Raw genomic sequence first — 20947 nt, forward strand, 5'->3', positions numbered from 1 at the left:
ATTGTATTTAGGATACAGATTGGGAACAGGGATACAGTGCTGTCAATTTACAACACAAAGTGACTAAGGCTAGGTTCACATCTGTGCTGGTGGTGCTGCTGTGGATCCGCACGAAAATCTGTGCAGCCGCACCACCCGCACAGGAATGCGGACCCGCGGCCGGGTGTCATTAACTCTAATGGCTCGCCGCCTGCACTGGAAAATGCAACCGTACTGGGAACCAAGGTTCCCGTGCGGGCTGCATTTTCAGAAGAAGTGCAGGGACTTCTTCCCTGCGTGTCATGAGGCACGGGAGTCCATTCAAATAAATGGGTTCTCATGCCTGTGCAAAACATGGTCCGCACAGCTGTATATATGTGAACCGGGGCTAAATAAGGACCTCCATGGCATGATTACCAGGTTTTTGTTTTTTTTTAAATAAAAGCTGGAGGTTAAAAACAAAATGGAAACGACTTTTGGAATTACATTGGGTTCGGGCTTACATACACTTTAAGGCTGGCTTAACGCACCTTACACATGTTGGTGCATTGAGGTGACTTATATTTTGAAAATGTGTGTGGTGGTGGGCTGTGCCTTAAAAAAGATGGTACTTTTTTGGTCCCCTTTAATGCACTGGCAGCCCATTCAAATAAATAGTGTGCCACAATGCACATGCACTAGTGCAGGGGTGGCCAACCTGCGGCTCTCCAGTCATGCTTGTAACTTCCCATCTTTGCAATGCCTCATGGGAAATGTAGTTCCACAACAGCTGGAGAGCCACAGGTTGGCCACCACTAGTGGCTTAACACGCATTAATGCAACACAGCAGAGCAGACAGCTGTGAAGGGGCCAAAAATAGTAGAATGTGGGACTTTCAGCTAGTGGATCTTGCAGCTAGAGTCCCAAAGGTAAGGGATGCTATGACATTTGCTTTGGAACACTGGTTACCACCCAGTACTAAATTCTAGTTTAAACAGACTTTAATGTGGAACCTCAGTCACTTTTTTTTTTTTACTTTTGTATAGTCCATAAAAGGGATTAGATTATTTCAAGCTTGTCATCTGTTTTGGAGAATTCCCCTCCCCCAATTCTTGTCCCATAGAAAATAAGAAGGGGGGATACCTCCTCAATGGAAATAAAAACAGCAACGTATTTGACTAAGGATCTGACCCTTCCCTACTCTAAGCAAAAGCAAAAAAATACTATTCAACCCAATATATTTAAAATAAATATCTCTTTGCCCATTCAGGATTACGTTAGAGGTTCTTTAGTTAAAGCAATCCCCCACTGATTCAATTATATTGACTCTAGTTCTCTCCCACCACTCAGTTTGTCTGTGGAAGCTCTGAGAAATACCTGGCATTACCTGTTTATGGGGGACTAAGTGGCCTTCTCACCTTCTCAAAAGATGCAGTGCTCAGGCCTGAGTGGCCAATCAACAAGCCCAAACAATGTCACATGAGAGAGAGGAACAAGACTTTAGACCAGGGTCTCCAAACTTTCTAAAAAAAAAAAGGGCCAGTTTACCATCCTTCAGACTTTAGGGGGGCCTGACTGTGACCAGTGGGAGTGAACAATGTCCTATCTTTTGTTCCCCATCGTTGGTGTCAGTTGGAGGAATAGTGTCTCCTCACTGGTGTCCGTAGACGAAAACGTGCCTGACTGTTGCTGTCATTAGGAATGATACCGGTAGTACCCTATGGTTGATGTCAGCGGCAGGAATTATGCCCCACCATTGATGTCAGTGGGGGGAAAATGCTTTAAGGGCCAGATATAGGCAAGCAAAGGGCCACATCTGGCAGTTTGGAGACCACTGCTTCAGACTCAGTGCTCCCGCGGGTCAACACGGGGAACATTAGCACAGAGAACATATCAATGGGTGTCCTATCAGAAACCTGTCACTTTGTCCCCAAATACTCTAACTCTTTAAAAATAAATACATTAATTTTTAGTCAAGGTTACGACATATAAAACCAGTTGCAAGATACTCAGCAGTAGTAAAAGTCTTATAACATGGCGACAGAATCTTTACCACATCGAGACAACAGCCATGCCAGAGATACCACAGTGACACCCAGCAAAGTCAGAGATACCATAGTGACACCCAGCAAAGTCAGAGATACCATAGTGACACCCAGCAAAGCCAGAGATACCATAGTGACACCCAGCAAAGCCAGAGATACCATAGTGACACCCAGCAATGCCAGAGATACCACAGTGACACCCAGCAAAGTCAGAGATACCATAGTGACACCCAGCAAAGCCAGAGATACCATAGTGACACCCAGCAAAGCCAGAGATACCACAGTGACACCCAGCAAAGCCAGAGATACCACAGTGACACCCAGCAAAGTCAGAGATACCACAGTGACACCCAGCAAAGTCAGAGATACCATAGTGACACCCAGCAATGCCAGAGATACCACAGTGACACCCAGCAATGCCAGTGATACCACAGTGAAACCCAGCAATGCCAGTGATACCACAGTGACACTCAGCAATGCCAGTGATACCACAGTGACACTCAGCAATGCCAGAGATACCATACTGACACCCAGCAAAGCCAGAGATACCACAGTGACACCCAGCAAAGCCAGAGATACCATAGTGACACCCAGCAAAGCCAGAGATACCACAGTGACACTCAGCAATGCCAGAGATACCACAGTGACACCCAGCAAAGCCAGAGATACCACAGTGACACCCAGCAATGCCAGAGATACTACAGTGACACTCAGCAATGCCAGACATACCATAGTGACACCCAGCAATGCCAGAGATACCACAGTGACACCCAGCAATGCCAGAGATACCACAGTGACACCCAGCAATGCCAGAGATACCATAGTGACACCCAGCAATGCCAGAGATACCACAGTGACACCCAGCAATGCCAGAGATACCACAGTGACACCCAGCAAAGCCAGAGATACCACAGGGACACCCTGCAAAGCCAGAGATACCACAGTGACACCCAGCAAAGCCAGAGATACCACAGTGACATCTAACAATAGGTTTCAGACTTTGTTCTGATCTTCCTACGTACAACATAAAAAAAATGGTGATGCAAGAAACAACACAATTACAGCCAAAATATGTAGCTTGAATGACAACACCCTGCTATCATTAGTAAAGAGCTTTACCAGAGCAGGGCAATTTAATTCCTTAACATGAAAACAATGCATAAAAGAGAACAGCCTCAAATTCACGAAACTAACATACCAAAACGGGATCCTTTTTAGAAAAAAAAAAGTTTATTTTCAGCTTTGTCTCGCACGTGATACAACTACATAGTAATTTTTGACTGTTACTAGGGATGAGCTTTATCATAAGTTTCCATAGATATAAGGTGCTAAAACAGCAACATGAATGTACAGTGCATGTTCATTGCTCATTAAATCTCCTGGACCCCCAAATCCAAGATACTCAAATATGGAAAATATTGATTTAACTTTTTAAAGTCAAGGACTAGCTTGCCACCTTCCACTCATAACTGCAGGGTACAGAGGCTAGTTCTCAAACTCGAAAAAAAATATTCACGTGTGAGAAATGAGAGGTCAGTTTTAGGAATCTGTTATTTGCATATACATACATCCTACTTTTAGAGGCTTGGGGGTGCACAAATTGAGGCAATTAAAAGGTGTATAGATATTTTAGACATCGCTTGCTTTGGGTTTGCTGAAAGATTTGCTTTAAATCTAATGCCTCGTCCTGGAGCTCACTTATCTTACATCTGCTACTATTTAGCAGTGCCAGATTTACTACTTACCAGTAAGACTTATCCCAATACCTTGACTCTTAAGACAATTTTATCAAATGCTTGTCATTAAAGCTGGAAATTACCATGTTTTGAACTTAAAATATCAGGTCTCAGGCATAAACATACCACCCAAAGATTTAAACGTGTACTCAAGACTGGCCAAGTATAAATGTTTATGGCTATAAAAGCAATTAAACTGATGTTAAAGTATAACCAAAGACAAAAAACTTTTCTAGTTTTGGATAGACTAGAGAGGTTTAGGATACATGTCTGTACTTCCATAATGGAGATTTACCCTCTCTGTTTTTCCTGTCTACTGTTATCACCTAAAATGAAAGAAAACTTCAAATTTGGGGTTATCCCCAGAATAGTAATAGAGGGAAAATCTTTTAATTGGGACACTATTTCTGGAGGTCCTGGTTACATATAGGGATCCCCTCACTTTGTAGAGATTTCCTCTCATGTTTGGCTATGGAAAAGGAAATGAAGGAAAACCTCCCCAATGAGACAGATGGTGACAGGGTTTAGAACTCTTCCTTAGTCTATCCAAAATGAAAAAAAAAAAAGTTTTGTCTTTAGTTCTACTGTAAATATATAAAGCCCACTTAAACCACCTTCACGAAGGCCCCTTTCACATAGGCCGGATCTTGCTGAGCTCAGCGGAGCGGTTGGATGACAGGTCCGTGTCTGCTCAACTTATGCAGAACAGACATGGACACAGCCCTTTACTCTTCTATGGGCAATCACCCGACTGCCCTCTGATTCGATCCGGCCAGACAGGGAAATGGATTCCCTTAATTTGTTTTTGCCAGATCAGATTGCAGTAGCTGGGTGTAAACAGATACATCTGTTTACATCCGACTGCCTACAGAGGAGAAAGGAGGGTCTGGTCTGGTCGGGTCTGCTATTCCATTTTCCAGGCAGACCTGACCAGACCCTCAATTCTCCACTAAACAGACAGGCGAACCCAACCGGACTGCACGTGTGAAAAGGGCCTACGAGCTAAAATCCTATAGCAAACTTAAACAAAACATCTTTAATGTCTTAAAACACTGAAGAAATGCATGTCACAAAAAGGCACACACTGATGCAGCTAGCTAGAAAGCAAGAGAAAGGGGTTAGTGAATATTACTATGTTAGAGGCAATACGCATTTTCTTAGTTATCCAAAGCAGCAGATGCAAGAAAGCAACACAGAGGTGTCCCATCAAACAATTTGGTTAGCGTCCCTGGACCCTGATCCCTGGCACAGTGAGGGGTTTTTATCTCTTGCATATATTTACAAGGTATTTCAAGATTTTTGATATTTAACTTGCTGGGGTTGAAGTATGCTGATCTGAATTGACTCTCGTTTGATTTTCTGTGAAATAAACAGAACAACATACTTGGCTAATAATGGGGTACACTAGTACCTTTTAACAAAACGGTTGATGTAAATTGTATATCTCAGGAGGGCTGTTTATGGTCTGTTGTGAACACTTTCTAAATCTCTCCAGACAACATTCCTTGCCAAGTATTTTATTTGTGGAAAATCAGAAGGTCTTTATTATAGACATCTTTGCTGCACATGTATTTGAACTTCTGGATACTTCAGCTCGAAGTAAAATGAGAATTAGCCCTACATTTGTTATTCATTTATTCGCAACATTGCTCCTCAAGCTTTTTCATATACTATTATTGACATTGCATAGTAGGGGTGAAGATTCATCCCTCATTGATACATATAATTTTACTGACAGTACTTCTAGGAACAATTTTTTTTTTTAAAGCATTATAAAGATATAAAGATATAGTGTGCAGACCAGTTTTAATTACCGTGATACAGGGTTGGTGGTCACCTTCAAAATCTGAAGTTCCTCAAAGCACCTATATACTTTGATTACTTATTTGATGTGACTCATATACATATTCTGAGAGACTTATTGAAATCTGTGAGGGTATTTCCCTACATTCACCCAAATTGCTGATATGAATTTTAAAAGACGCCCCATGGGAGATCTATTGAAATATGAGGGGATATCATCTCTAAATTTGGGCTCAGTTTAAATAGGTCTACCTATATAAGAGGTACTAGGACACATGGTTATTGTGTCGCTTACAACATTAAAGTGTTACTAAACCCAGAACAGTAAAATCAGTGTAAGCAGTAAAGCATGCTTGTTATACTCACTGTAGAACCTAAGGGGTTAATCCTCTTAATCCTCTGAATTGTGTAAAAAGGATGTTTGATCCTGACTTCTCTGATCCTCCCCTTCTTCCAGTGTCCCCCTCTTATCTCCGAATAAGACATATTGTGTGGAGGCACTCTGCACATGCTCAGTTTAGTGTGTTTGGTTAGAGAGGTTTTTTTTTTCTTGGGAGAGTGCATGTGATCAGTACAAGGCCAATCAGAACTGTCCAGACAGAGGTCAGGGGTTCTGCATCCTCCTACAGCAGAATGAAAACTCCTCCTACAAGCTTTAACCAGTGCTCTGCTGAACACTGATAGAAGTCACAAGACTGTTCTAACTGCAGATGAGAAAAGGTATTTAGCAGTTTGTATTTATTAAAATAACTGCATTTCCATGTTCTGTGTACTGTGGGAGACCAGATATAGTGAAGGCAGGGTTCTGGGTTTAGTAGCACTTTAAGCCGGTCTTGTGGCTACAATAACGTTTTTTCAATAAATATTTTTTGAACTTTCCAACTATTTTTGGAGATACCTTAAGGTTTTATCTAAGTATCGCCTTTAAAATAAAATAAATTTTTATTTCTCAAAAGGTATTTATCAAGAGTTGATAACCAACATGTTTTTGGGGTTATGTACACTTTCCTATTCATCAGGGCTACAATAAGTGTTAAAAAGCAGATATTCTAGTTACACAAAATGTATGCATTTTATAAACATTTAAAAGATAAGCAGAAAATGATATACTATAAAAGTAAAGACGATGTTTAATCAATAAAGGTAGAACTTTATATAGTACAATATAACTGTGTGTTTTGTACTGTTTAAAGGCCTACGTTTATTGTTTAGAGCAAGGGTAGGAATTTTTTAAAATGTTAACTGGCAAGAAGGGCAGTGTATACAGGTTAGTAGTAGGTAGGGCAGTGTACAGAGGTCAATATGTTGTAGGGCAGTGTACAAAAGTCAGTATGTTATAGAGCATTGTACAGGGGTCAGTAGTAAGTAGAGCAGTGTACAGGGATTAAGGGATCAGTAGGGCAAATCCCTGGGGTTAGCAGAGTACAGGGCGTAAGCAGGGCAAAGGACAAGGGGTCAGCAGGGCAAAGGATAGGGGCCAGCAGGGCAAAGGACAGGGGTTCAGCAAGGCAAAGGATGAGGGGGTCAGCAAGGCAAAGGATGAGGGGGTCAGCAAGGCAAAGGATGAGGGGGTCAGCAAGGCAAAGGATGAGGGGGTCAGCAAGGCATTGTAAAGGGAAGGTCAGGGAGGCACAGTACAGGGGGGTCAGGAAGGCACAGCACTGGAAGGTCAGGGGGGCATGTTATTTGTGGGTCAGGAGGACACTGTTCTGGGAGTTAAGAAGGCACAGTCCTAGGGGGTCAGGAGGATGCGGTATTTGGGGTAAGAAGTGCACACTACAGGGGGTCCGGATGGCATGATACTGCAGGGAGTCAGGAGGGCACAGTACAAGGAGGTTTGGAGGGCAAAGTACTGGGGGGTCATAGGGGAACACTACAGAAGTGTTAGGAGCACATGGTACAGGGGGTCAGGAGGGCATGCTACAGAGGGATCAGGGGGTATAGTACTGGGGGTCAGGAGGGTAAATAAGTGGTTTCCGAATGCAGAGCAGCGCAGGGAAGATGCTGCGGCAGATCTACCTGTTCTGATGTGCTGATCCCCACTGTCCCTCTTTTTCGTCACATGATGTCACCCATAAGTGCCTTGAATGAACTGTAGAGGAGAGCTGGCAGAGACCAGCACACTGCACTCAGGGGGACAACAGTCTGAACTTGAACAAGTGCTGTCAAAGCCGACAGAGAATCCTAGGTGGCAGAGGCATTTCCTGCCCTGCAACCACACATGCAAGGGGTGTGCTACGGGGTGGTGAAAGCCTCTGCTACCTAGGATTTGGTTTGACTGCTTCCCAGCTTGGGAGGTCAGGCGATAAGATGCCTGAGCTCATTGCTGTGCTGTTCTACTTTGCCACTGGGGGGGGGGGGGGGGAGAGTGGCGGAGCACTTGATGGTCGACAATGCAGGGAATCAAACGTGATCTACCTGTCACCTGCCAGCAGTTGACAGGTAGATCGTGATCGATGGAATGTTGACCATCGATTTCGAGGTTACTTATATTGTAAAGAGATCTATTTGGTACTATATAAAAGGTTTACTGTAATTGGACAGAGGTCTATTTTACTTTTATTGTATAGAGGCCTATTTCACAAATATCTATTGTTCTATCACTTTTATAGACCTATTATACTTTTAATTATATATATTAAAACAGTAATACGATCGATATATGACATCACTTGAGGTCACTTACAATCTTCTGAATGAATTTACAAAATTGTTTTTCACTGTATATGCTTGCATGAATTTAGCCAATATATCTTCTTATTCTAGTTACACAAAATATATAAATGTATGTGTTCTATGAAAATAAATTAATGTTATTTAAAATGTCTGTACCATTGTCACCCTGATGAAGAGGGATATGTGTGTGTGTGTAACCCCTGAATCTCGTTGGCTTTCAACACTTGATAAAATTCTTTTATTGTGACAAATTAATTTTTTTATCTGGACCAATCCTTATGGCTTGGTGCCTTCATCTTTCCACTCAAAAACAAAATCGAAAAGGTGACTCTGTAAAGCCTAAGAGCTTATAAAGGAAATGGTATATTAAGATTATTTAAGTAACACTATTTTACCTGCAAAAGCCTGATTTATAGAACTGGACTTCTGAGTTTGCACTGGGATCGATGGAATACTTGGAGAAAGAGAGGGAAAAAAAAGAAATAACAGTTCAATGTACAATAAACAAATAAATACACTACATTTTATTTTAAAATTAATTTTAAAGAGGAACTTAACTGTATCTGAGCACCATAAATCACTTCTAAAAACACCCCTAGCATTTCTAGCCGTGGCCATCTTGAGTAAGGGTAAAGGATTCATGTAGCATTTACTTACTGAGTCCATCTTCCCTTAGCTCAGGCATGCGGGCAAGAAGGTGTGCTTAGCTGAGAAAAAGCCTCCTCACCTTCCGATAAAATAAAAAAATGCCCAAGACTCCTGGGGTGTAAGACAGCATTTTGGCCTAGGCCAGAAACCAACTTTAGAAATGTGGAAACATTTTTTTAAAACAAATAACTATAATATAAATTCCTATCTATTTATCAATGCTAGCAGCATAAGGAATAAAAATAGTTAATATTGATTGAGAGAGTTAAGTTCCGCTTTACCATAACAAAAAATAACACACAACCTCTGGGGATATCTCCCCAAACCCTGGTACTCCAGTATCTCACCCCCATACCAGGCACCCTCTTTCCCCCAGGAATAGCCGCAATCCCCTCAATTTAATATCAGTCCCCTTGCTCCAAAAAAACCACCCTCCCTTTTTCATGTGCACTCTGGAATGCCCGCTCTTTCTAATAAGCTCATCTCTGTCCATGACCTTTTTGTCTCCCGCTCCCTTAACCTACTAGCAATTACAGAAACCTGGCTTCAAGCAGCAGATTCTGCTTCTCCCGCAGCACTTTCCTATGGTGGCCTCATCTGGACCCACTCACCCAGACCCATTGGTCGGAAAGGTGGTAGAGTTGGTTTGCTTCTATCTCCACGGAGCACCTTTCAAGTCCTCCCTAACCCTCCCTCTCTATCCTTCTCTTCTTTCGAGACTCACTGCATCCGACTGTTTTCTCCCATTTCTCTGAAGATTGCAGTGATCTATCGGCCTCCTGGCCCCGTGTCCCGCTTTCTTGATGATTTCTCCACCTGGCTACCCTACTTTCTCTCCTCTGAACTACCCACTATCATTCTCGGAGATTTTAACATCTCTGTTAATGTCAACAACCCGGCTACATCCCAACTCTTCAACTTAACCTCATCTTTTGTATTAGCATAATGTATACAGTCCTCCACTCACTCTGATGGGAATACATTAGACCTTGTTTTCTCCCATCTTTGCGCTCCCTACAACCTCACAAACACCTCTGATCACAATCTCATCATCTTCACAGTGTCCTCATCTTCAAACACCTATCCCTCCAAGCAGCAAACAATTACCCGCAGAAACCTTCACAACTTGAACCCGGCTCCTTTCCACTCTGCAACTGACCAACTCTATGACAGAATCTCTCCCCTGTCCTGCCCTGACCTGGCCACTGCTGTCTATAACAGTTCGCTTTCATCCGCATTAGACTCACTTGCTCCTCTAACAACACGAAGCATCAGGCCCCGACCATTACAACCTTGGCAGACTGACGACCCCAGAAATCTTAAATGACATAGTCGTGCGCTGCAGCGATTGTGGCATAAAACCAAATCTCACCAAGCATTCACCTGATATAAATCTGCTTTCTTAACATACAATTCCTCCCTCCATGCTGCCAAACAAGCCTACTTTGTCAGTCTCATCAATAGCTTATCATCCAGTCCTCGTCGTCTCTTCTCTACTTTCTCCACCTCCACCCAGCACCTCACTCACTGCTCACGAGATTGCAAATCATTTCAAAAGCAAGACTGATGCAATTCGTAGGGGCATCAGTACTGCACAGACATCCATCCCACTTAGCATACATTATACTAAACCTCCCTCAACACTTTTCTCTTTTGACCTTGCTACTACCGAAGAGGTCACTAAGGTTTTCTCAGAAGCCTGTCTCACTACCTGCCCCCTGGATACTGTCCCCTCACAACTACTACGGTCACCCTCTTCTTCCATCCTATGCTCCCTCACTCACATCTTCAATCTTTCCCTCTCTACTGGTGCCTTCTCCTCCCCTCTAAAGCATGCACACATCACTCCCATACTTAAAAAGCCCTCCCTGGACCCCACCAACCTGAACAACTTAAGACCCATCTCCCTGCTGCCATTTACCTCTAAACTCTTAGAACGCTTAGTCTACAATTGCCTGAGCTCCCACCTCACTGATAACAACCTTCTTGACCCTTTACAGTCTGGCTTTCGCTCACTACACTCCACTGAAACTGCCCTACTAAAACTCACAAATGATCTACTAACTGCTAAAACCAATGGCCACTACTCCGTACACTTACTACTTGACCTCTCTGCACCTTTTGATACGGTTGACCATCCTCTCATCTTCAAAAAAACTCCACTCTCTTGGCCTCAGAGACTCTGCTCTCTCCTGGTTCTCCTCCTACCTATCGCAGCGCTCCTTCAGCGTTACTTATAACTCTGGCTCCTCCTCTTCACTTCCTCTTTCTGTAGGGGTACCTCAAGGTTCCGTCCTTGGGCCCCTACTCTTCTCCATCTACACCTCCTCCCTTGGTCACTTGATAAACTCCCATGGCTTTAAGTACCATCTCTATGCTGATGACACACAAATCTATCTTTCTACCCCTCACCTCACCCCTTCAGTCTCCTCTCGCATTACTAACTGACTAAGTGACATATCTGCATGGATGTCACTCCACTTCCTCAAACTCAATCTTTCCAAAACTGAGCTCTTAGTATTCCCTCCAGCCCGTGCCCTCTCCCCTGACTGCTCCATCAAAATCAATGACACAATCATCAGTCCTTCCCCTCATGCCAGGGTGTTAGGTGTAACCCTAGACTCCCATCTGTCCTTTCAGCCCCAAATCCAATCGCTGTCCAAATCTTGTAGACTTCACCTCCGCAACATCTCCAAGATACGCCCGTTCCTAACCTCGGAAACCACTAAGCAACTTATTCACTCCCTTGTTATATCTCGCCTTGACTATTGTAACTCCCTCCTCATTGGCCTACCTCATCGCAGGCTATCCCCTCTTCAGTCTATCATGAATGCTGCTGCCAGACTCATCCACCTTACTAACCATTCTGTATCTGCTACCCCTCTCTGCCAAACCCTCCACTGGCTTCCCATTGACCAACGGATAAAATTCAAAACATTAACAATAACATATAAAGCCATTTATAACTCTGCCCCAAATTACATCAGCAATCTTGTCTATAAATATCACCCAAACCGTACTCTCCGCTCCTCACAAGACCTCCTGCTCTCTAGCTTCCCCTTGTCTCCTCCTCCCATGCTCGTCTCCAGGACTTCTCCAGAGCATCTCCCATCCTCTGGAACTCTCTACCCCTATTTATCAGACTATCGCCTACTCTGCTCACTTTTAGGCGATCTCTTAAAACCTCTCTCTTCAGGGAAGCCTATCCTGCCCTCAGCTAATAATGGAATCTTCTACTCTTCCTACCAGTCCATCCCCCACAGTTATTACCTTTTGTACCACTAACCCCTCCCTCCTAGATTGTAAGCTCCAAGGAGTAGGGTCCTCCTATCCCTCTTGTATTGAACTGTATTGTTGCTGTATTGTAAAGCGCTGAACAAACTGTTGGCGCTATATAAATCCTGTATAATAATAATAATTCTTCTTCTTGGTGTTCAAATCAACCAGATGTCAAGCAATGAATTAAAAATTGTTTTAAAAAATCTTGGGAGGTGAGGGGAAGATTTCTAACCAACAGACCACTGAACTCTGCCTCACAGACTATATTTTAGAGCTTTTTCACACCAGGTCCAGTGTGGAATCACATGCGACTAAAACCCCCATGTTATTTTAAAACGGCAACACTACAGCTTCCTAGGTTGTCTTAAAATGAACATACCTTCATTGATCATTGTTGCCCCAATTGTCAAGGGGAAAAAAAAAACAGAACATATACACATATACATGTATATATATATATATATATATATATATATATATATATATATATACACACACACACATATACATACATATATATGTATGTTTTTCTTTTTCACAATACAAAGAAAGTTTCTCCAGGATGCATTGCGCCTGGGAGGTTTATAGTGCAGGCTCCATGTCCCTGTACAGTATTTATGCCTTTAAAGTGCACTTTATAAAGAGTTTTGAACAGATACTTTTTTCTGACCTCTGGTACGAATTAATTGGTATTCAATGCATATTCAAAACCGCATTTCGGTTTTAGGAATTTTTCACAATATGAAACGTCCCGGGGAACGCATTATATATATATATATATATATATATATATATATATATCGTACTATATCAATCTTTAGAGTGAGAATTGTACCAGTCCTATTATATGTTATACGTATACAAATAAACCATACAAAAAATGGAACAGTAGTTACCTGATACCATTAGCAGAAGATGGACCGGGGAGTTGCAATGGCGTAGAGGGAGGTACCCATGTGCTATTAAGCTTTGGTGCCGACTTTGCACTGGTCATGGTAGGTTTCGAATATGGTAAATACCCAACACTGTTGATGGATGTTCGGCTACTGCTCTGATAATTTGAAGATGTAGGCAGATTGATCATGGAGTGTCGATACCGATGCATAGGCCCTGCATGACTGCTTGCAAGACACTGGTGACAAGCACATGCCGTTGCCTTATGTGCAGGTCCTGCCTTTGGAGTTGCAGGATAAGGTGTACCAAGGGTCCGTTGAACACGTCGTTTATATCCAGTGACCTGATTTACTTGAACAAGCGAGTTAAAGTCAACAAGGTAGCGGAGTCCAACTACTGCAAGATCTACAGAGAGATTTCCATTACTAAACTTCTCCTCCAAGAATATGCAGATTTGTGTTTCATAAGCTGTCCAACAGCCATCATCATTCATCCACTCCCAGAAAATGCCTTTAGCTGGAGCAGAGTCTAATGGACAGAGGGTTTTTCTGACATATCGCATAGTTCCTAAGAAGCAACAGACAAAGTGATCAGCAAAAGCATATCCATCTGATAAATTCCTGCCACTGCTACAAGTACATAACTGCGTGGAGTGTGGAGGATGTGTGCAAGCGCCTTTGCTACAACATTCAAGACAAGTATTTGATTAACGAGCTCAGATTCTATATAGTTTAATACAAGCAGGCAATCTACATAAATTTTTTTTAACAAGATATGTAGAAGAAATATATTACTGTTAAGACTGGACCTAAAGTCAAACATTTACCTTAGGCCCAACACCTCCCAGGTTGTCCATTAAAGCCACACTCTAGGCTACGGAGATGCCCTCCACCCTCCTTGGAGCACCCCGTATGCAATTTTTTTTTTTCTCAGGATACAAATTTTATTTGGAGAAGTCATTGGTCTGGTCACATGACATCCCCAAGAGCTCTTCATCTTTCTTGCAGTGATGGTTAGAGGGTCACCTATCATGCAGAGAATGGCACCAGGTAATGATGTGGGCACCATTCTCTGCATCAGTCTCCATCAGCCCAGAGCAGCTGGATGATTTGTCCCTGTGGGTGTCCTTGCCACCCTGGGATTGCAGGAAGTGGGTTGAGTGACACTGGGCATTACTAAAACCGGAAAAGCACCACAGGCTGGGACCAAAGAAGGACAAGGAGTGCAATGCTGGAGTATAGGGAGAATTAGCATGACTTTCTGACATTTATGTTTTTAAACTATGGGGAGGAAGCAAGGGTTTAAAAATAAAAACTGGGTGTTAACCAGTAAATATATCTATATAGTACTCCCGCACTCTAGGTCTCCTAGTCCAGGACTTGAAATTTCCACTCGCCTGCTCGCCAATGGCGAGTGGAAATTATGGTAGGGGCGAGTGTGTCCCCCAGGGCCGTCTTGCTGAGCAGGCTCGGAGCTCAGGCCAGATCTGTCATTGGCACTGGGAGCCGTCAGACTGCTCAACAGCTGAGCGCAGTGAAAGCAACGCAAGGAGTGTGTGCTGTGCTCACTGCCTCCACCTAGTGTGCAGTACCCGGATCTGTGAGTGAACAACGAAGTACTGCAACTTTTTATGGGGGGGTGGTGGTGTGTAAACATGTGTCTCTGTGTGTGTGTACATGTTTCTGTGTGTGTGTGTGTGTGTGTGTGTGTGTGTGTGTACAGGTGTCCCTGTTTGTGTGTGTTTGTTGGTGGCGAGTAACTCTATGGGCTGGCTAGTAGCTCAGGACATGAAATTTTAAGCCCTGTCCTAGTCTATATGTAAAGCTGCTAACACCTTACCATATACAAAATGGAAAAATACTAAATAAAGAGTAATTGGTGCTTTGCTAATTCTAAGCATGTATATAAGAAATATTCCTCACAATATATCTTTCATAGTAAATATATAAACCAAATCACGAAAATAAATTGTTGAATAGAATACACATGAAACATCCAAAATGGTGGATAACAGTGAAAAACACCCAAAATATACAAAAGGTGTATACTTATTAACCATAAATGTCGCCATAAACATTTTGGATTGTGTGCGCCCCCTAGGAGCACGCGGCACCGCGATCTGGTGACCGTTGTGTCCTCCGGACACAGCAGAACACTGATCGCTGTAAGTGACCTCTGTATGAGGTCCCGATCATGTGATCACTGATTGGCCAATCAATGATCACATGAATAGTAGTAAGCAAGATGTCACTTCTGACATCATTGCTTACTACGTGTGAAATCTGTGAATGATCATAGAGGTCACATAGTACAAGGCTATTCACAGCAGCCTTGCACCATGTGACAAGCTGTGACCAATCACAGCTCACACAGTATTTCTCAATGGCTGCAAGAATGTAGCCAGAGAGAAGGAGAAATTTTTACTTTTACAGCCTTTATGGGTGTAAAAGCAATCAGTGTAAAAAAAAAAAAAATCTTCATCACCCCCCACAAATAGTACAGTGTCACTATGGTGACACTGTACTGCTAGGGTGACAGTATGTAAAAAAAAAAACGCATAAACAATAATATAAAAAAATTAAAAAATGTAAAAAAAATGTTTTTTAAAAAATTATAAACTAATTTAGGTTATTTTTTTTACTAAAAAGATAACTGAATACATTTTGGCCAAGATTTATGAAGAAAGATTATTTATTTGCAAAATTTTATAAGAAAAACACTTTTTTTCAAAATGTTTGGACTTTTTCAGTTATATAGCAAAAAAAAATAAAATCCCAGTGGTGAATAAATAGCACCAAAACAGATTTATCTGCCTCAAAAAAAGGTGAAAAAATTCATATGAGCACAGTGTTGTCATTCAAAGTGTGATAGCACTGAAAGCTGAAAATTGGCCTGGACAAGGAGGTAAAGGTGTCCGGACTGGAGGTGGTTAAAGAGATTCTAAAGGCTTGTTTTTTTTTTTTTTCTTTAAAATAATTAACACATCATACTTACCTGCCTTGTACAATGGTTTTCCACAAACCAGCCTCGATCCTTCTCTTCTTGGGTCCCCTGCCAGCACTTCTGGGCCCCTTCCCCGTCGGTTCCAAAAACCGAGAAGGGGGTGCAGAGGAGCAGAAGCTCTGAGAAGAATCAGAACAGAAGACAGTGCTGGATTCCATGGACTGTTAAATATCTGTTTCTTAAAGGGTAGGAGCTATAGGTATTTGTGGCTGCTGACTTTTAATTTTCCCAATTCCGCAGTGAATTTCTCCTGGAAAGCAGTAAAACTATCATAATGATAGATCGAGACTTCAAGCCACACGCATGCAGGGGGTGCAGTGGTTTGGGAATATTGTAAAGCTTTTCTTAGGATTGTTGATGAATCTGCACTGCATGTCAAAAGACTCTCAGTTTTCATAATGTGGTTTCAGCACAGTAATGAGGTATAAAGCGCACACAAACTGCTGCGTAAACGGACTTTTCCTGTGCTCCCTCACAGCGCACCACAACTCACTGCAGAGATCTGACATGAATCATTGCCCACTATGAAACAGTACAAAGATTCTGTAGTGTGCAGTTAAAGAGGAACTCTACTTTTGTGGAGAAAAAAAAAAACCTTCCCCTCTGGGTGATCTATGTACATTGCAAGGATTTTACCAAACTTTGGTGCAGATTCCTACCTATTGTTATTCAGTAGAAATAGCTGCTTGTGTCCATGTGTAGAGTGATTCTGTATGGGAGTAATTTTCTAATTATCAATCAGCTGCTGCACCTACAGGGCTCTGAGGAAAGTGGCAGGGTCTGCATTCCTTTAGATGTGATTTCACTTTGGGAGTATCTCACCAAAAATAATATATTTGTTCCACAGGATGCCCCCAAAATCTGACTTGTATCTTAGTGCCGACTTCTGGGAAAATCAGTAAGCCAATCACATAAGCAGGAAAATGACATTTCTGGGGGGGGGGGGGGTGTTCTGTGTACAGAATGCCTCCAGGTTGCCAACTTGCATTGCACAAATGGTTAGCACTTCCGCCTGGCATTACTCGGGTTGTTGATTCGTATCCCAACCACAGCACCACCTGCCTGGAGTTTGCATGTTCTCCCTGTGCCTGCGTGGGTTTCCTCCGGGTACTTCGGTTTCCTCCCACACTCCAAAGACATGCTGGTAGGTGAATTGAATCCTGTCTAAATTGGCCCTAGTATGTGTATGTATGAATGCAAGTTAGGGGTCTTAGATTATACACCCCTTGAGGGTTAGGGACTGATGTGAATGTACAATATATATATGTAAAGCGCTGCATAAATTGACAGCGCTATATAAGTACCTGAAATAAATAAATAAAATACAGAAAAGTGCAGCGCTGCAGATTGAAAAGGAAAGGTCATTTTTAATAACATTCGATTACAATATAACTTTTGTAGAAATTGTATACGCTATCATTTTTTTTTGTTTGCCATTTTCTTTTACCATGAAAGTGGAATTACCCTTTACGTAAACTGCATTGCAATGCTGGTATGTGAATAAGCCCTAATAATTCTGCCCTTGTTCTACTACCTGAAAGTACCATACACTTTAATCTATTAGGCTACGTTCACACCAATGCATTTTTTAGTGCGTTTTGCTTTTGCAGAAATGCACTACAGTTCATTTAACATGATTTCCTATGGGACATGTTCACATCTATGCTTTTCTGAGCTGCTGCGTATTTGGAAAGGGTCAGGGACATTTTTAAAAGCAAAAAGCGGTGTTTTTGCTACAATAGAGTTTAATGAAGAAGCTGCTGAAATGCATGGCAGTGCGTTTTTGCCATGTTTTGCATTTTGCATTTTTATTCTGCCCAGCAACAAAAAAAATTCCACTTTAACAAAAAAAAAAAAAGCTGAACAAAACGTGGTAAAAATGCGTGTAGAAAAATGCAAAATGAACTGCAAACTGCATAGGTGTGAACGAAGCTTTAAAGTGTAACAGGGGTGTGGACATTTTTGAAAAAAAACTACTTGTCCAGGGACTAAATCGGTGTCCCAATCTACTTGTCTCTCATGACCATCTACTTTTTCTGATAAAAAAAAAAAACATAAATTTTAACCAAAACCGTATTTAAATCTGCTTTAAGTAATGTCTGGGGATTTTAAAAACATAAAGGGGCTTTATGGCGACTTAAACGTTTAATATTTTTAACATTGCGCTGTTTATCTTCTCCTCCATTCCCTGCCTCTCTCCAGCACCGCGCCCGGGGACTAGCAGGGAGGGGAGAGACCTCGCCGTGTAGTTAGCACCGATTGGTTGCTCGTCAGAAAAGGGGAGTGTCCAGTTTATCCTTTATCCATTTCGCTGCCAGAGCTGGTTTTGCGTTATTTGCACATGTTTAAAAAATCATTTTAGGCCTGAAGATTACATAAAACCCCCAAACGTGATATATTTTCTGAAAGCAGACTAGACTATTCCTAGAGAATAAAATAGGGGTAGTTTCAATTTTTTGTCACATGATATTATCACAAAATTTCAGTAAAGAAAAAAAAATTAAGTTAATTTTAGAGCACAAAAAGCAATAAAGTATCCAATTTTTTTGTAAAATATAAAAAACAAGGTTGCAGCGAGTAAATAGATATCTAACATGTCAAACCTTAAATCTGCATGTGCTCGTGAAATGGCAACAAACTTTAGTACCCTATATTTTCTATAGGCAAAACTTTTAAGGCCCCTTATAGGTCATCAGTGTAGTGTACGGAGGAGGTCTGGTGCTAGAATTATTGCTCTCATTCTGGCATGCGTGGCGATATGTAACATGTGTATCACAATCCACGTTTTCATGTGTCTGCGCCCAAGCATGTGCTTTTACGTTTGTGCGTGACTACATATGTGGGGTTGCTGGGCTTGAAAAATTTTTTTTTTTTAATTAACTTTTTTTTTTTTTTTTAATCACATACGGGACAAAAAGTCCCCTATGTGATGATATTTTGTACACATCGTACTGCATTACATTCTTTCCCAGCCTCATTGATAGGGAATCTGTCGAACGGGGACCCGGAAGTGACGTCACCTCACTTCCGGATCAGGTGAAGAAGAGGAGGGGAGCGGATGTGTCCGCTCTCCTCCTCCTTCCCCTATACCCCATCCCACGGCACCCACTGAACCAGTCTAGGACCCGCAGATGGGCAAGCGGAGCCCGGGACATATAGCGGGGGTGGGGAAGAGGCTGAAATTGTGGCCTGTGTGGAAGCAATCAGCGGCAGCGCTGCTGCCCAAATGCTTCCACCTGACAAGTGAGCCCTGCTGCTTGCCCGCAGCTGGTCTAAAGGCAAAGATTAAAAACTGAAATAAGGGGGGGGGGGGGGGGGGGGTGCAGCGCTAATAGAAATTCAAAAAGATGATAAATAAATTCATATATAAATACATACAATAAAGTGACACTGTGCAAGTATATGTGCCACTAAATTATGTGGCTGGTATCGTGCAAAAGATGCACTATATCAAATAAAAGATAAGTCCAAGGTGACAATGTGAGTGAGATCTCAGATTATCTTCAGACGTCCAATGAATAAAATCATGGATGAGGTGAGAAAATAGGGTATAGACTGCGCACTCACCAGATACGCAATCTTTATGCGCATTTATAACAAAAACATCAGATGTCCTCACATAGGTCTGGTCAGATCTGGTCATGTGTGCCTCACTGCCTCATGGTTCACACTCAGGATTCACATTTGTGAATGTAGTCAACTCCCGCAGGATTTGCACAATCCATTGGTCCGCCGGTCCGCCACTCCGCAGCGCCGAGCTGATGTTGATCCTTGCAGCACCTCCCTCAGACTGAGTTAATGTTTTGAATTTTATCCGTTGGGCAATGGGAAGCCAGTGGAAGGATTGGCAGAGAGGGGTGGCAGATACAGAGCGGTTAGTAAGGTGTATGAGTCTGGCAGCAGCATTCATGATAGACTGAAGAAGGGATAGCCTGCGATTAGGTAGGCCAATGAGGAGGGAGTTACAATAGTCAAGGTGAGATATAACAAGGCAGTGAATAAGTTGCTTAGTGGTTTCCGGGGTTAGGAACGGGCATATCTTGGAGATGTTGCGGAGGTGAAGTCTACAAGATTTGGACAGTGATTGGATTTGAGGGTGAAAGGACAGATGGGAGTCTAGGGTTACACCTAACACCCTGGCATGATGGGAGGGACTGATGATTGTTTTATTGATCTTGATGGAGAAGTTGGGGGAGGGGGCACGGGCTGGAGGGAATACTAAGAGCTCAGTTTTGGAAAGATTTAGTTTGAGGAAGTGAAGAGACATCCATGCCGATATGTCACTTAGTAGGTTAGTAATGCGAGTGGAGACTGAAGGGGTAATATAGCAAAAAATGTAAAAAAAAAAAAAGTTTTCCTTTGTTGCCATTATAAAATTTTGCAAACAGATAATTTTTCTATTTCACCGATGTATGTTGAGGAGGCTGCACTGAAAGGCACTGATGAGGTGGCATCGATAGGCAGCACTGGTGGGCAATGATTAGGCAGCATTGGTGGGCATTGATGAGGAGGCACTGAAGGTCACTGATAGGCAGCACAGATGGGCGGCGCTGACTGACGACACTGATGGGCGCAACTGCTTGTACAGCACTGATGGGTGGCACTGCTGGGCACTGATCATCAGTGCCGATCTGTTCTGTCACATTTGGCTGTTTTTAGCAGTACTTTCCTCACAGCTGTGACAGTGTAAGGAAAGTGCTGGCGATAATCGGCAACTGTATTTAGTCCGTGATCAGCTGTGTCATTGGACACAGCTGATCACGTGTTAAATGCCACTGTGATTGGCCTTTTACCTCATCCTAAGCAGCACAGTGGCTAAATGGTTAGCACTTCCGCCTGGCAGTACTAGGGTCGTTGGTTCGAATCTCAGACACGGCACCACCTGACTGGAGTTTGAATGTTCTC

General features: G+C 42.5%; 1 protein-coding gene across 2 annotated transcripts in view; it reads right to left on the reverse strand.

Moving 5' to 3' along the window:
• Window positions 1–20947, reverse strand: part of DTX2 (deltex E3 ubiquitin ligase 2) — a 137375-nt gene that overhangs the window by 46150 nt on the left and 70278 nt on the right. For both annotated transcript variants that reach the window (XM_089676580.1, XM_089676579.1), the window contains exons 3-4: window positions 13042–13606; window positions 8614–8672 (exon numbers count right to left, since the gene is read on the reverse strand). In XM_089676580.1, coding sequence (XP_089532706.1) covers window positions 8614–8672; window positions 13042–13606 — 624 coding nt within the window. The remainder of the gene's footprint in view (window positions 1–8613; window positions 8673–13041; window positions 13607–20947) is intronic.

This window comes from Staurois parvus, unplaced genomic scaffold (genome assembly GCF_062004578.1).
Source record: "Staurois parvus isolate SC_StPar_1 unplaced genomic scaffold, SC_StPar_1.0 ptg000172l, whole genome shotgun sequence".
Classification (NCBI taxonomy): domain Eukaryota; kingdom Metazoa; phylum Chordata; class Amphibia; order Anura; family Ranidae; genus Staurois; species Staurois parvus.